Raw genomic sequence first — 14,553 nt, 5'->3', positions numbered from 1 at the left:
AGGAGCATAACTTGCACCAAGCCGTGGCCTTTGCCTCAATGGCCTGTACTTCTGACTCAACACAATTACAGGACGGTTCATCCCAACCTGCAAACATTGCAGCTGACAGCTTGGAGGGTACCATGACTTCTCCCCATATCTCTATCTCTCTCTCCAAGAAAGTTCAAGAGATCTTACTGGAAGCACGCAGACCTTCCACCAGAAAGACTTACTCAGCTAAATGGAAGAGATTCAGCATCTGGAATGCCAACAAGGGTTAGGATGCATCAGTAATGAGCATCCCACAGATACTAGAATACTTGGCAGAAATGCTACATAATGGCCTTTCATATTCTTCTATAAAAATACACGCTTCAGCAATTTCAGAAAAATACAACAGTGATCCACCTGTGTTTTCACATCCTTTGCTAAGACAGTTTCTAAGAGGGATAAAGAATATCAAACCTCCCAGAAAACCACCAGTACCTGCATGGGACCTCAACTTCGTGTTGGAAAAATTAACTCTTCCTCCTTTTGAGCCAGCAGCATCTTCAGAATTGCAATTTCTCTCCTGGAAAACTGTTTTCCTGTTGGCAATTACCTCAGCAAGAAGAGTCTCGGAGATACAGGCCCTCATGGCAGTACCTCCATCAGGACAGAGTTTCTTTAAGAACCAATCCTTCATTCATGCCAAAAGTGATATCCAGGGTGTCTCTAAATCAAACAATTCACCTGCCTACCTTCTTTCCCAAACCTCAAAATAAAGGAGAAAAGCTGCTGCACACTTTAGACATACACAGACAATTGCGCTACTACTTGGACAGAACAAAAGCCAACAGGAAGTCTGACCAACTATTTGTAGCTTGCGCTGCTGGAGTACAAGGAAAGGCAATTTCCAAACAAACATTTTCAAAATGGATTGGACACTGCATCAGATTCTGTTACTCTCACCATGGAAAAAGTGTGCCAGCCAATATCAGGCCACACTCCACCAGAGCTATAGCCACCTCCACAGCCTTTCTAAGAGGGGTGGCTCCAAAGGATATTCTAGAAGCTGCTACATGGAGCTCCGTGTATACATTTTCCAAACACTACAACCTGCCTTTATATTCCAGATCCCGAGCAGGCTTTGCTTCGGCAGTCCTGCAGGGCATTCTAGTTACACCATCTTTATCTTAGATCCTACCACCCCCAGCTTGGCTATGGTATTCAACCCATATATAAGGACTGCAGTTGCATTCTTGAAGGACATAGTACAGTTTTGTACCTACCATAAATGTAGATGTCCGATAGATATGCAACTGCATTTAGGTTTTCCCTCCCTCCTACCCCTCTGTAAGTTCTCCTTTTTGGGTCCACTTCCCTTTCCAAATTAGCTGGGGAAAATCTGTTATGGTGTATCTGTTTATTACTGTTGTGCATATCTGGAATTTTTATCCAGTCTCTAAGTTTACCCTTCCTTGGAGGGCATTTGGCATCTGGGGCAAGAAACACTGAAGAAGATGGCGTAGACTGATGCTTTTATACCCCAGCCGCTCTGACGTCGGGGAAGAGGCGACATCAGCCGACGCCGGACCCAGACTTTGGAATCCGGCCGACCTAAGGGCTGCCTGAGGCAGGACAATCCATATGTAAGGACTGCAGTTGCATATCTATCGGACATCTACATTTATGGTAGGTACAAAACTGTACTTTTTGCCATGACTGTATTGCTAGATGATGGGGCCTGTACTTGCCCCGTCACTACCCCCTTTTTTCTGCAGATGGTATTTTTTTTTAGGAATAAAAAATATTAAACTGTATCACAGCTGTAGTATGTAAATCACTTCTATCTCACCAGTAATAATTTTAATCTCAAAGTTGTGACTGTGAATTCCTAAATCTTATGGTGTGATAGAATACAGTTATAAACAGCAGCTGTGCATCATTGTAGCGCAGATGTCTAATTTTCTGCAAGAAATAAGAGTTTAACGAATGAAACATCTTTTTATAGAAAAGCATTCCAGTCACTGTCAACATAAACAGACAGATCTGTTTATGAGCCTCTCACAGAATCTGTCATTTTAAGACATGTCAGAGATGCAGTAAATTGTTGGTGTATTACTCTAGGAAAGCAATACAAAAAAGGGAAGTGACAAATTGTGCAGTAAATTAGGTAACACCTCAGTTTTGTTAAGAGACAGATTCATGCAATCTAAAGAAACTTCAAAGTACATAACCCTTAAAACTGGAAGTTACACGATATGGCTCTGTGGCATAGAGTTAAGGCACTAACAGTGACCTAGATTACCTGAGTTTGTAAAGAGGCTCAAGTCTGGAAGAGCCAGGCGGAGGAGGGTGGAAGTTGAGGGGCTAATATTGTTTGTCCAGTACTGGGAAGGGAATGGTGGCTTCAGTCAGTTGATTAGCACCAGACAAATGGAGGTCTGAAAGACACTGAATATGGCCAGGACCAAGGACGTGGGCTTTACACTACCAAGTCAGTCATGGCAACCCTTGTTAGTATATGTTGAAACACTTGTATGATATGGGAGGTCATAGTAGACACCTGTTGTGAAGTAGATACTCATATCACTCACTGGGGGTATTAGGAAAACCCTGATGGCCGGTGAGTTGATGGGCTCTATGATTATTAGCTCTCATCTCACAAAGAATCAATGGGCTGTGAATGGCTCTTATCCGATTGGGAACAGATGATTCACTGAATCACGAAAAGAGCTGATGGCTGATATTGCAGTCAGTGGTATCCATAATGACACCACCATCCCCATTCCTTTTTTCATGTACCTTACATTTTGATCAATTTGACTGTCTCTTAGCATCTTGTATTCCAGGGATGTTAAATTGTGGAAGGAGTATTTTGCAAGTTTCAAACAGCTCTTTAATGTGACCATGACATACAAGTTCAGAAGCTTCTAAAGGCTGAATTATGGGAATATTAAGCATGCTAAATTCTTTTAAAATGTGCCTCTCTTACCGGGAAAAAAAAACTTACATAGGTAGGGTGTCAGGCATTTTTTTTTCTATAGGGATGTAGCAAAAACGTTTACTGAAAGTTTCCTTACATGCACACATTAGTCAGAAGATACTGCTTCCTGTCGGAGAAGCAGTGTTATCATAAATGTGATGGAATTTGTCAATTCAGTACAGACATTTAAAATTTTGACCTAGCAGGAAATAAGTCAGGGGAGTTTACCAAAATGCAGAAGAGGAACATATTGTGATTCAGTGCTAGCTGAATGTCTCTGTGTTGATTCATACCAGGATATCATCTGTCCCTTCCCCCCATTTTTACTTGGGGTCAGGGTGTCGCATTAGTTGTCTCATCTTTCTCAATTCAGTGCCATACTCCTACTTTTTTCAATGATCATGCCTGATATCTTCTCTCATGCAGCCCATCTGTTTCTGTCCTCCCAAATCTTTATCAGTTTTTCTTGCTTTCCTGCATGTGCCCAAGCCACCATAATCCATTCTCTTTCTTCTCTGTAGTCAGAGCTACTTTAGGTTTTTCTCTGATGTCCACATTTCTTTTTCTGTCCCATAGTGTGCATCCTGCCACCCACCTCGGGTACTTTCTCTCCCTAACCACTAGCTTCCTCAGTTGCACTGCCTTCACTGTCCAGGCTTCTGTCACATACAGTAGTACTGGTCACACCACTGTTTTATATACCTTACTTTTTAGCTTCTTTGACATTTTCTATCTCGCACTACGCCTGATACTCTGCCAGTTGGCTGCAGCCCCTCTAATTCTAGCTTTGACCCCCTTATTCCGAATTTCATTCTCCTCAGCCACTCCACTTGTTCCACTTTTTGTGCATCAGTTTTCAGCTTTTTCTGATTTCTGCTATTTGGTGCCATGATGACTATCTTGTTTATACTCTTGTTTTATTCCATGAGACTCTAGTTTTGTATCTTGATCAGAATTTACTTTCTAATGCCACATCTACATACAGCTGCCTTGTTCATTTGCCCCCTTTGATCTGTTTGCTAATGTAGTCAATCACCAGTATGAAAGTAAGTGTCATAGGAGAAATGTGTGGGCTCATATTTGATTCATACTGGGGCACATCTGTGTATTATCAAAAAGTAATGTGACCCTGCTGCTAAGGGCTATGCATCAGTTAATATCACTCTTTAGTGTGATGAAGTCTGAATAAGGCTAGAAGCAGTGAACAAACTTTGAAGAAACAGTTGCATGAATATTAAAGGAGAAAGAATGATAGCTTACTTACCATGAACACAGAGCTTGTGTTTACAGTTTACCAGTGTTCAACTGTTGAGTAAATTTACAGGTTAGCAATAGTTACCTCTAGTCTTAGTTTAGTTAGAAGATCAGGATAGTTGACAATTTTCCTGAAGACAACAGTCTTATCAATTTTTGTTTGAATTTCCCCTGTATGGTTGTGTATTTTTTTATACTTAAATTCCATTATGCTGTGCATAACTTTTTAAAGATATATGTTTTCCGTATGTTAAATTTCTAGTGCACTCTGCACAATTTTAAGTATTTTATTCAGTTAATAAAAAAAAAAAAAACGTGACTGGCTAATTATTAAAGTGTGTAAGAGTACATATGCGGAAGTGGAAGTGTAACCATAGGTGTCTGCCCTTTGAAGAAGCTGCTTTTTGTTACTGTTGCCATAAAGCTACTATATAGTTGGCTTATTTTACATGTTCAGTAATTGTGAATAGACACCTTCGGCTGGTAGGAACATGATACAGTTGAAGCATGAAGAAGTAGTGACACTGAAAAGGTACTATTTTCTGTGATGATAATCATTTGTTTGTATATGAATCATTTGTTTTTGTGTATGAATATGAGTTAATGCAAACCAGCATACAGTCCAACTGTTGGCAAGATATATTTAAAACACTGAACTGAGAGTGAAGAACATGGAAGCCAGTGGTCTTAACTCTGTTCTCCAGTTGTACATTATGAAGCTTATGTGGATATGGCTGGTATTGTTCATAACCCAAGGCAGTAGTACACATTTGCCATGTGCCATAAATGTTATCCATGACTCTCCCATCTGATTCTTGCTCTAAAATAGGACCATCACTGGCTAGCAGCTTAAGACTTAACTTTGTGGTGAAGAACAGTTTTAGCTTGGCAAGTATCTGTCAGTTTACTGTCACAATAGACCTTAAAATCTTTATTTGATATGGCTGTTTGCAAATGGTTAGTTTTAGAGCTAAGGTTAAGTAAGCATTACTATTCTGCTGGCTTCTGCTTTGATGGTTGTGTTGTCCTGTGCCCCTTTAGCTCTGTATCTTATGTATATCCCAAAGTACACCTTTTGTAATCTAACTGGCCTGTGGCTAAAAGCAGACTGTGTTGAAATGGCCTTGGCCTGTGTTTGTCAAGTCAGGGTGATCTCCATAGAGGAGCTGTGTTCCCTATAGTTCAAAAAAAAGTTTTCTCTGCAGTGGTTGAGTGTGTTATCTCCATCTTTGCCAGATGGAACATTGTGTCTGATACTGGAAACATGGTCAGCGTCTTGGCCAGTAGCAGAAGTGTTTTTAATAACAGCACTCCTCTGGAATTGAATGCAGAGATGTGAAGTTGTCCTATCTCGCCTTTATTCTTACTGATGGGTTCGGAGCCAATCCTCTGATCTGACTCGGCCAAATACAAAAGCTCGAGGTCTTCAACCAGCTCGTGGCTCACTCCCTATCCCATGATGCACCGGTGCTTCCTTCAGATCTCGTTTGCTGCTGTAACAGATTGGGCGATTCATCAGCTCCTGTTAAGTGATTTTTTTTTTTTTTGTTGTTTGAACTGTTATTTCTAAAAGTTACCATTTCCAAATTTCTTTTATAGTTAGGATTGTTATCTTTAATTGCACCTAGCGATTTCCTTCAAATGTGTATTTTTTGTGAAATTAGACCATGGTCTGTTTCTAGGCCCTTGTTTATCTCCCTCTCCCCTTTCTTCACTTAAGAGTGTTAGTGATAGTCAAGTACAATAGTTTGTTGACTAGTTACATAGTTAAATGGTTAATTACTTGCACAGTTATGAGTGGGATAATTTTGACCAACTATTATTGTTTGCTTAAATATTCAGCATTTTTTCGTGCGCAAAGAGTTTGTGTGTGTGCATATTTGAGCCTGCTTAAGTTAGAAGGCTCTCACAGGTGTTAGTTTTTGCCTTGAAGACATTTTATTGGTTGTTTTGTTGAAGCCTGCTAAAAATTGTGTGTGTGTGTGTGTGTGTGTGTGTGTGTGTGTGTGTGTGTGTGTGTGTGGGCTGTTTTAGTTACAGGCTCTAGTAGTTGTTTGACTTGTATTATACCTTTTTTTAGTTAGAGGACTGAGTTTTTGTTATTGTCTAAACCCGTTTGAGTTAGAGGGCTCTTTAGTATGTTGTATGCGAGTCTGTGCACTTTTTTCGAAATTTGAGAAAATGTCTCAGCAAGAGAGAGACAAAGAGAAGGAGGTTAAATAATGTAAGCCTTCTGGATTTAAGAAATGCCCAAAATGTGGACAGACAATGTTCATTATTGATGGGCACACAAGATTGTGTGTATTGCTTAGGACCCTTGCATTTGCAGGAAACATGTTCTGTCTGCCATTGTTTTAGTTCTCATGTACTGCAAGAGAGAGAACAAATTGATAGTCAGATTAAGTCTTCCTTTCAGGAAGCAGTAGAGCAAGGTCAAACTACTCATGGCAAACCTACAAAAAGAATATCTACCACTGGATCCTTGGAGTCTGGAAAATCTCCTTCATCCAGTAAGTCAAAATCTGACAGACCTTCGACCTCGGCACCATTATATTCGGAGCCGACGGTTGTAACAGTGAGGAGCCAATCCCCGGTTTTGGAGCTGGTGTCTCCTACTTTAAAATCACCTGTTTTGCAATCCATAGCTTGTTCAGCTGCATCATCTTGATCCTAAAGATGCCTGTCGAACTTAGATGTGGATTGTGTAGTGCAGAGGCTTCTGCAGACACCAGTGTTGGCCAAGCTTTTGTCGGGGCCGACCCTATGGGCTTCGGAACCGACTAACCTACCTCCCCCCCCCCCATCTGTTCCTCCTCCGATCCGCCTTGAGGTTTCTGAGCTGGAATGATCTGAACTGATGATTGAGGAGCCATCTGTACTAAGACCTGCTCCAGGTTTTTCAGATCCGACTTCTCAGACTACTTCGGTGCTGACCGAATAATCTAGGGGGCTGACACTCGCCAGTTGGGTCTGGAGAGGACAGTCTAACCGATTTGTCGGGTTCGACTTTGCCTCTCGGGACTTCGGCATGGGTGAGTTTGGCGTCTACCTCTGGCTCAGTGCCCACCATCCTGGTGCTGAGGGAACCGACTCTTTCTTTGGATTCCAGGTGTTCCTTTGCATCGGAGATGAGGGGCTTTCAATGCCATGAGGAGAGCATTATTCCCATGGACATCCACTTCATCAGGACCAACAGCTGCTTCCCCTAAAGCACTGGTGTCTACCTCCGCATTACAGATTCCACAGAAGCGTAGAGACCCAGAGCCTCAGGAAGCCCCATCAGGTGAGCCCTGCTCTTTCGAGACCTCCCCAGAAGCTCCCACTGAGGAGGTCCCTCAGAAGATGCTATGCAAGAGGAAGCATTTGGACTCCCTTCAGGAATCTGTCACCTCCGATACTGAACTAGATGATTCAGAAGGGTCCCCACGGTCATCCTCAAAAGATATCTCCTTTGCAGATATCTTAGAGATTCTCAAACAGAAGGGTGGTTGGCAGCCCATCAACCCTTCTGATGGATGAGTCTGTCTACCTGAAGGATTTCGGGTCTCAACCCTCCGCTACTTGTGTGCCTTTCGATGAACCTGGTTTGTCGAAAGGCGTGTGCGTCTCCAGATACAGTGGAACCTGTACCTAGGAGGCCTAATAAATTTATTACGTTGCCACAAGATGAAGCTTTTCTCACCAAAGGAGTCCCTGTTGATGCCATGGTGGTGATGGCGGCCACCAAAAAGGAGTTATCTGAAACTTTGACATTGGTCCACCCACTGAATAAAGATTTGTGGGTAATGAGCAGATATGGATTCGTGGGTAATGAACAGATATGGAAAGGGCATGTTTACTTCAGCGACCTTCACACTAAGATCAGTGAATTACCTTACACATTTTACTAAACTGCAAAGAGATCTAAAAGAGCTGGGAAATTCTCTTCAGGGTTCAGTAGCTGAAAAGGTTACAGACAAAATATCCTCCCAGCTCTCCACCCTTAATTCCCTAGTAAACTCATCCATGCGTCTGATTTCTTAGACAGCTGATGGAGCGAGTAGAGCAGCGGGTGCAGGAATCGCTCTTAGGAGACATTCCTGGATGCACTTATGTTCATTTGCGGAGCCCTTTAAGTCATTCTTTATTAACACACATTTCGATGGCTTGTCCCTTTTTTTGACCCAAAGTAAAAGAAATGCTTACCAGATGTGAACAAGAGGGAAATACTCCATCTGCCGTCATAGTCCGTTTTTCCAGACCTACCAGACCTTACCCCAAAGGTCAGAAGAGGGAAAAATGTGGTTCCGAAAATCTCAAGAAGCCTTTCAAGACACATGTGGTAAAGCTCCCTCCAGAAGGAGAGGAGGGGGCAATAATGGAAGACGCCGACCACATGGCAGAGGGGGCAGCAGAATCAGGGTGACAGGGAACAGTTCTTTGGGAAGCCCTATCAGTGCTCCTGAAAGGAGGTCCGCCTGTCCAACTCTGGAGACAGTTGGAGGATGCTTATCGTTGTACCTGGACGCCTGACCAAAAATAACGAGAGACAACTGGGTAAAAAATATCTTATCCAGAGGTTACTCTGTTCCCTTTTCCACCCCACCTCCCTTGATAAGAAGGATTCCAGATGTTCCACCCAATCACAGGAAACAAGCAACTGTAGAAATCCAAAGGTTGCTAGAAAAGAGTCCTCCAACTAGTCCCTGCTGACCAGATAGGATCTGGAACTTACTCAAGGTTCTTTTAGTTCCAAAGAAAACAGTGATCTGGAGACCCATTCTGGATCTCAGCAGACTAAACAAATCTGTGAAGAAGACAAAGTTCCGGATGGTTACACTGCAGTTGATACTTCCTTTTCTAGGAAAAGACAATTGGATGTGCTCTATAGATCGCCAGGATGCGTACTACCACATAAAAATGGACACAGCATCCAGCGGTCACCTGCGCTTTTGGCTGGGAGCCAGTCACTATCCGTTTCAAGCACTGCCCTTTGGTCTCACAAAAGCTCCCAGAGTGTTCACCAAATTCATGGCAGTGGTCACTGTTCATCTGAGATGTTTAGGATTTCGGGTGTTTCCCATACCTACACGACTGGCTCCAAACCTCCACCAGGCAGCAGCTCATTCAAGCAAGGGACATCACTATGAAGCTATGCTGCCAGTTGGGGATTACCATAAACTTAGAAAAGTCTGTCTTATAGCCATCGCAACATACCATTTTTATAGGAGCAGATCTGGACACCACCACAATGACCTTAAAGCTTCCATCAGACAAGGTTTGGCTTTCCAACAACAGGTTCTGACACTCCTCTCAAAAGCAAAAGTCCCAGCTTCGACAGTTCTCAAGTTACTGGGTACAATGGCGACTGCGATTCTTGCAATTCCACTGGGTCGGATGCATATGCGGATACAATAGCTCCTTTTCACGCAATGGTCCTTTCAAGAACTCCTAATGTCACATCAGATGATCACAAATTCCTGCAAGAAGGACCTTCATTGGTGGCTAACACGGATTGTGTAAAGATAGGCCATCCTTTTGTTCTACCCACCCCAACAGCTATTGTGACCATGGGCGCTTCTCTGCTAGCGTGGGGCAGGCATTATCAGGGAAGAACAGCCCAAGGCACATGGAAGGAACATGAGGCTCACCTGCATATCAGTGTCCTAGAGATGAGAGCGGTACTTCTAGCATTGCAGTCCTTGTAAGACTCTCCCCCTCTTGGGACCATTGTGATACAGACAGACAACATGTCAGTAGTCTGATACATAGACAAGGAGGAACCATATCTTACCCCCTATGTCGAGAGGCCTTGAGTGTATGGCAGTGGGCAACCTCCTCCCAGCGCTTTCTAATAACAGCACACATCCTGAGGATGTCCAACGTGATAGTAGACGAATTGAGCAGGGCAATTCTATTGCCTCATGAGTGGTCCCTCAAGAAAGAAGTGGTGGAAATGATTTTCTGCAAATGGGGTCAGCCTTGCTACAATCTCTTTGCCACGCCCACAAACATGAAATGCAGCAGCTACTTTGCCCTAATTCCCCCTCCAGGGGATGCCCCAAGGGATGCACTTGTACACGATTGACCCCCGGGTCTCCTTTTATGGTTTTCCCCCATTACCACTGATACCTATAGTTTTACAGAAAGCCAGTGCTTTGGGAAGGGCCTTAATTCTAATAGCCCCTTACTGGCCTCACCAGGTTTGGTTCCCCTTTCTTCAGCCTCATCTATTGGAAGAACCTCAGATCCTGAACCCAGCTGCAGATCTCCTGATTCATTCATCGGGGGCTCTTCATCCATCCCTTCAGTCCCTCAAATTGACAGCTTGGCTGCTCCAATTCCGAACATAGCCAGGCTTCAAAACCTTTCAGCTGCAGCTCAGCATATACTGACATCCTCTCACAAATCCTCCACTAGGAAGTTATATCTCAGGAAATGGAAGAAATTCTCAGTATGAGCAGTTCATAATCATATTGATCCTTACTTAGCTCCAATATCCTCTAGTTTGGAAATTTTGACAAAACTTTTTGATGAGGGAGCAGCTGCCGCTACTATTTGAGTTCAGTTGGCAGCAATCTCAAATTTTCATTTTGGCGACAGGGGGGTCTAATGTCATGTCTGCTAGACTTTTGAAAGCTTGTCTGAAAGGCACTATCCATTTAAGACCACACATCAAATCCCCTCTTGCTCCATAGAATCTAAATTTTGTTCTATCACAAATAATTCTACCACCTTTTGAACCAGCTTCTTCATGTGACCTAAAGTATATCACATGGAAAACCATCTTTTTAGTAGCTATAACTTCTGCTCGGAGGGTTTCAGAATTACAAGCTTAGTCTATTAAACACCCATACATGATATTTCATAATGATAGTGCCTCTCTGTACAAATCCTTCATTTTTACCGAAAGTATGTTCGGAAACTAATTTGAATCAGTCTAGAGTTACCTGTATTCTTCTCTAACTAGGGCAATAAGATAGAGTGCATGCTGCACAAACTTGATGTTCACAGACAGCTTTGCTTTTATTTAGACAGAACCAAGGACTTTAGGAAAATGGATCAATTCTTTGTTTCATTCTCAGACTCCAGGAAAGGTGCTCCTGTAGTAAAGACCACATCATCAAAATGGTTATCCAATTGCATTTCCTTTTCTTACAATTCAGTAAATAGACAATTGCAGGACAAGAGAAAGGCCCACTCAACTAGAGCTGTCTCCACTTCAGCTTTTTCAGCCAAACTACCGCTAGATACCATTTATGCAGCAACCACTTGGTCAAGGCCTTTTTATCATTCATTACAACATGGATAGTGCCTCCAGGGACAGGGCTTCCTTTGGTTCCACTGTACTGAAGAATATTCTCCTGTGAGCCACCTAAGAAGATGGTTCTTGGGACGCTATTTCATCAGTAAGAATGAAGGCGAGCTAGGACAACTTCACATAAAGAAGTTGTGTACCTAGCATAACGTTCCATGTGAGTTGTCCATCTCGCCTTCATTCTTGCGTCCCACCATCCAACCCCCATCCAGGCGTCTTGAGGACTGAGAACCTGAGGTGAAGCATGGATGTACTTTGACCTTTCTGTAGTGTATTATTTGCTGTTGCGTATATTGGGAGTTGACATATAACATTGTTGGAAGTAAACAAGATCTGAGGGGAACCACCAGTGCATCATGGGATATGGAGTGAGCCACGAGCTGGTTGTAGACCTCGAGCTTTTGTATTTGGCCGAGTCGGAGCTGAAGATCGGCACCAAACCCATCAGTAAGAATGAAGGTGAGATGGTCAACTCACATCGAACGTTATGGTAGGTACATAACTTCTTTTTAATTTAAATACCTGTATATTGAATGAATCCAAAATATGCAGGTTGTAGCTCTTTACACAGTAAAAAGCAAAACTACAGCCAGTTACCATTGTGACTGTAAACGGAATAAAGTGCAGTCTGTGGATACTTTACAACAAATACCGTGCGTTTAATAGAAAGAGCAATTTCCTTTGTCCTTTAAAAACAGCGAGACTTCAGATTGAAGTCATTAAAACAAGATCATTATATAATAAAATTCGGCAACCATATGACCAAACATTCCAGTCATGTTAAAATCTCTTCTATCTAGCTATCAAAACATTGACATAATCATAAGTAGTCAGACTACCTCCTTACCTGACTACTATTGACACACACTTATGCTTACCTGTGTACTTCTAAAGTGCCTTTCTACCTCTATCTAAGAAATAATAGCTGCTCCTAACCTTAGCCATGGACTCCAATCCCAATTTAGGAGTCTTTTTTGAACTATACATGTGTGTCTTGGTGGACAACATTTGTATGCCACTTGTATGATTTGTTTCAATTACTTTACAAAGTTTGTATATGATGTGTATGGAATAGTTTCTCTCTTCTCCACTTTGTTGTAAGTTTTTTTTTTTCATATTTTGGACTAAATTTTATAAATGTATTTACACTTTAATATTGTATTGTTACATGCTATTCATTTGTAATGCCTGTGGAACTTTTCTCCCCGGGTCTCCACTGAAAAAGGGCCTTGGCTCAGTCGGACTAACCCGGTCAACAAATAAATAAATTATCCGGCAGTATTATGACTTGGTAACAATTGAAGTTGCTGTTTGAGAAGCTAAAGTGAGGGCGTAGATTAAACATGCAGTCAAATGGATTACTAATAATAGCACAGTGACTTCATTTATTTTGTTTAATCTGCAAGTCCAAAATAGCGTTTTTCGGAATTTTCCTTTCAGCAGTATACACAGATATTATAACTAGTTGATATTTAACATGGTGTGGGAGGCATAGGGTGGCAAGCCCCCCCCCAAAAAAAAAAAACATTTTAGGTAGTGATATAGAGTGAGTTTCAGTATTTAGAGTTTTTTTTAATATTTGCCACTTAATGTTTGAAGTCACAGTTGTGTTCATTTTCCTGTTTATTGCCCAGCCTGTCTATGCACTTGTGTACACATCTGTATACATATACATAAGCACACGTGCATGCACATACATACAAAAATATGTACATCTGTGAGTGTGTGTGTTTTACTCATGTTTATCTGTAGCCCTACTAGGAGGTGTTGCATTTAGATATTTAGACTCCAGAAATAGTAAATAATTGATTATTTAAATGTGTCAATTCAGTGGGCTGATCAAAAGCAGCTTTTGAAGATTCTGCTGTGTAATACTGCCAGTTTGCACAGGTTCTGTTGATGCTGCATTGGTCTCAAAAGTGTAATGTTGCCTGAAATTTAATTCTGTATTAAGCCTTGAGATTCCTTGATTGAAATGTACATTTTGGTCAGCTGGTTTGAAAAATTATTGACAATAAAGAAATTGATTTAAAATAAATTATAGTTCTTAAAAATGTTTTTTTTTTCTTATTAGATTCATGGCGCAGCATCCAGAAATGGACTTTTCCAAAGCAAAGTTCAGTTAAAACTCTTGTGGCTGCTGAAATTGTTGCCCTACTCATGTCTGGTAGAACATGCTGCTGTGTCCAGAAACTTGCCTTCCAGTTAATAATTATCTCATGCTGCCATCTAGAACTGAACTTTGTTAAAGTTATGTTTGTGACTCGATTTATTTAATCAGAGCAAATTATTGGAACTTTGGAGACTGCATTATTTTCTGGTGTACTGCTTGTGGATGCTGTGAGCTGGTTGCATGGAGAGCAGTTTCAAGTGCAATAGTTTCTCCTTTGAATTAAAATGGTCACACTTATTGGAAGTAGAGAATAATTTGTCACAGCTTTGTGTCTGCTGGAGGATATCATTGCTAAAATACTTCTAAATGTCTTTTCTTTTTCAAAGGAAAGAACTGCAAATAAGTTAAGATTAAAGTTTTTTTTAGGACCACTTTTGTGCTGTATATGTTGAGCAGTGTGAATATCAGGATGTTGTAATGTCAGTCTTATCTAAGCAGTTGTTTAGGGTGATTGCCATAGTCTTGTTACATTAATGAGACTTGTTACAGTACCACTTCAGACTTCCGGGATGCTGTTATAATGGATACTGTTGCCGCAGCTAAAATGCCAGTATTACAGCAACCACATTTGCAATCTTTTGCAGTAGTCTTTAGGGAATGGTGTGCATTCTGCTGTTAACCTACATGCTTCCTTTAAAGGTTACTGCCCTTTTACTTGTTCTTTTTTGTTAGCTTTGATTATGTATTTGTGTTCAAACGTTGATTTGGGTAATGGGGTGCCTTTTGTGCACAATCTGCATGTCTAGCCGTTTTCCAAAGGGGTCCTTGCTGAAGTCTTTGGTTTCCTGCCATATCCCAAAACATGCCAGTAGACAGTACATCTCAACTGTTGAAATTTCACAGACTGTCCGGATTTTTGCCTCATTTTTAGTCCATAAAATT

General features: G+C 41.6%; 1 protein-coding gene across 1 annotated transcript in view; it reads left to right on the top strand.

Moving 5' to 3' along the window:
* NUDC (nuclear distribution C, dynein complex regulator) overlaps positions 1-14,042 on the top strand; it is a gene marked incomplete in the record, with an annotated part of 611,459 nt that extends 597,417 nt beyond the window's left edge. The window contains 1 exon segment of the mRNA XM_044089579.1: positions 13,573-14,042. Coding sequence (XP_043945514.1) covers positions 13,573-13,624 — 52 coding nt within the window.
* Between the last annotated feature and the right edge of the window lie 511 nt (positions 14,043-14,553).

The sequence above is a fragment of the Protopterus annectens genome, chromosome 1.part1 (genome assembly GCF_019279795.1).
Source record: "Protopterus annectens isolate FY-2018-M chromosome 1.part1, PAN1.0, whole genome shotgun sequence".
Classification (NCBI taxonomy): domain Eukaryota; kingdom Metazoa; phylum Chordata; order Ceratodontiformes; family Protopteridae; genus Protopterus; species Protopterus annectens.
The sequence above is the reverse complement of the archived record's forward strand: the minus strand, read 5'-3'. Positions and strand labels throughout refer to the sequence as shown.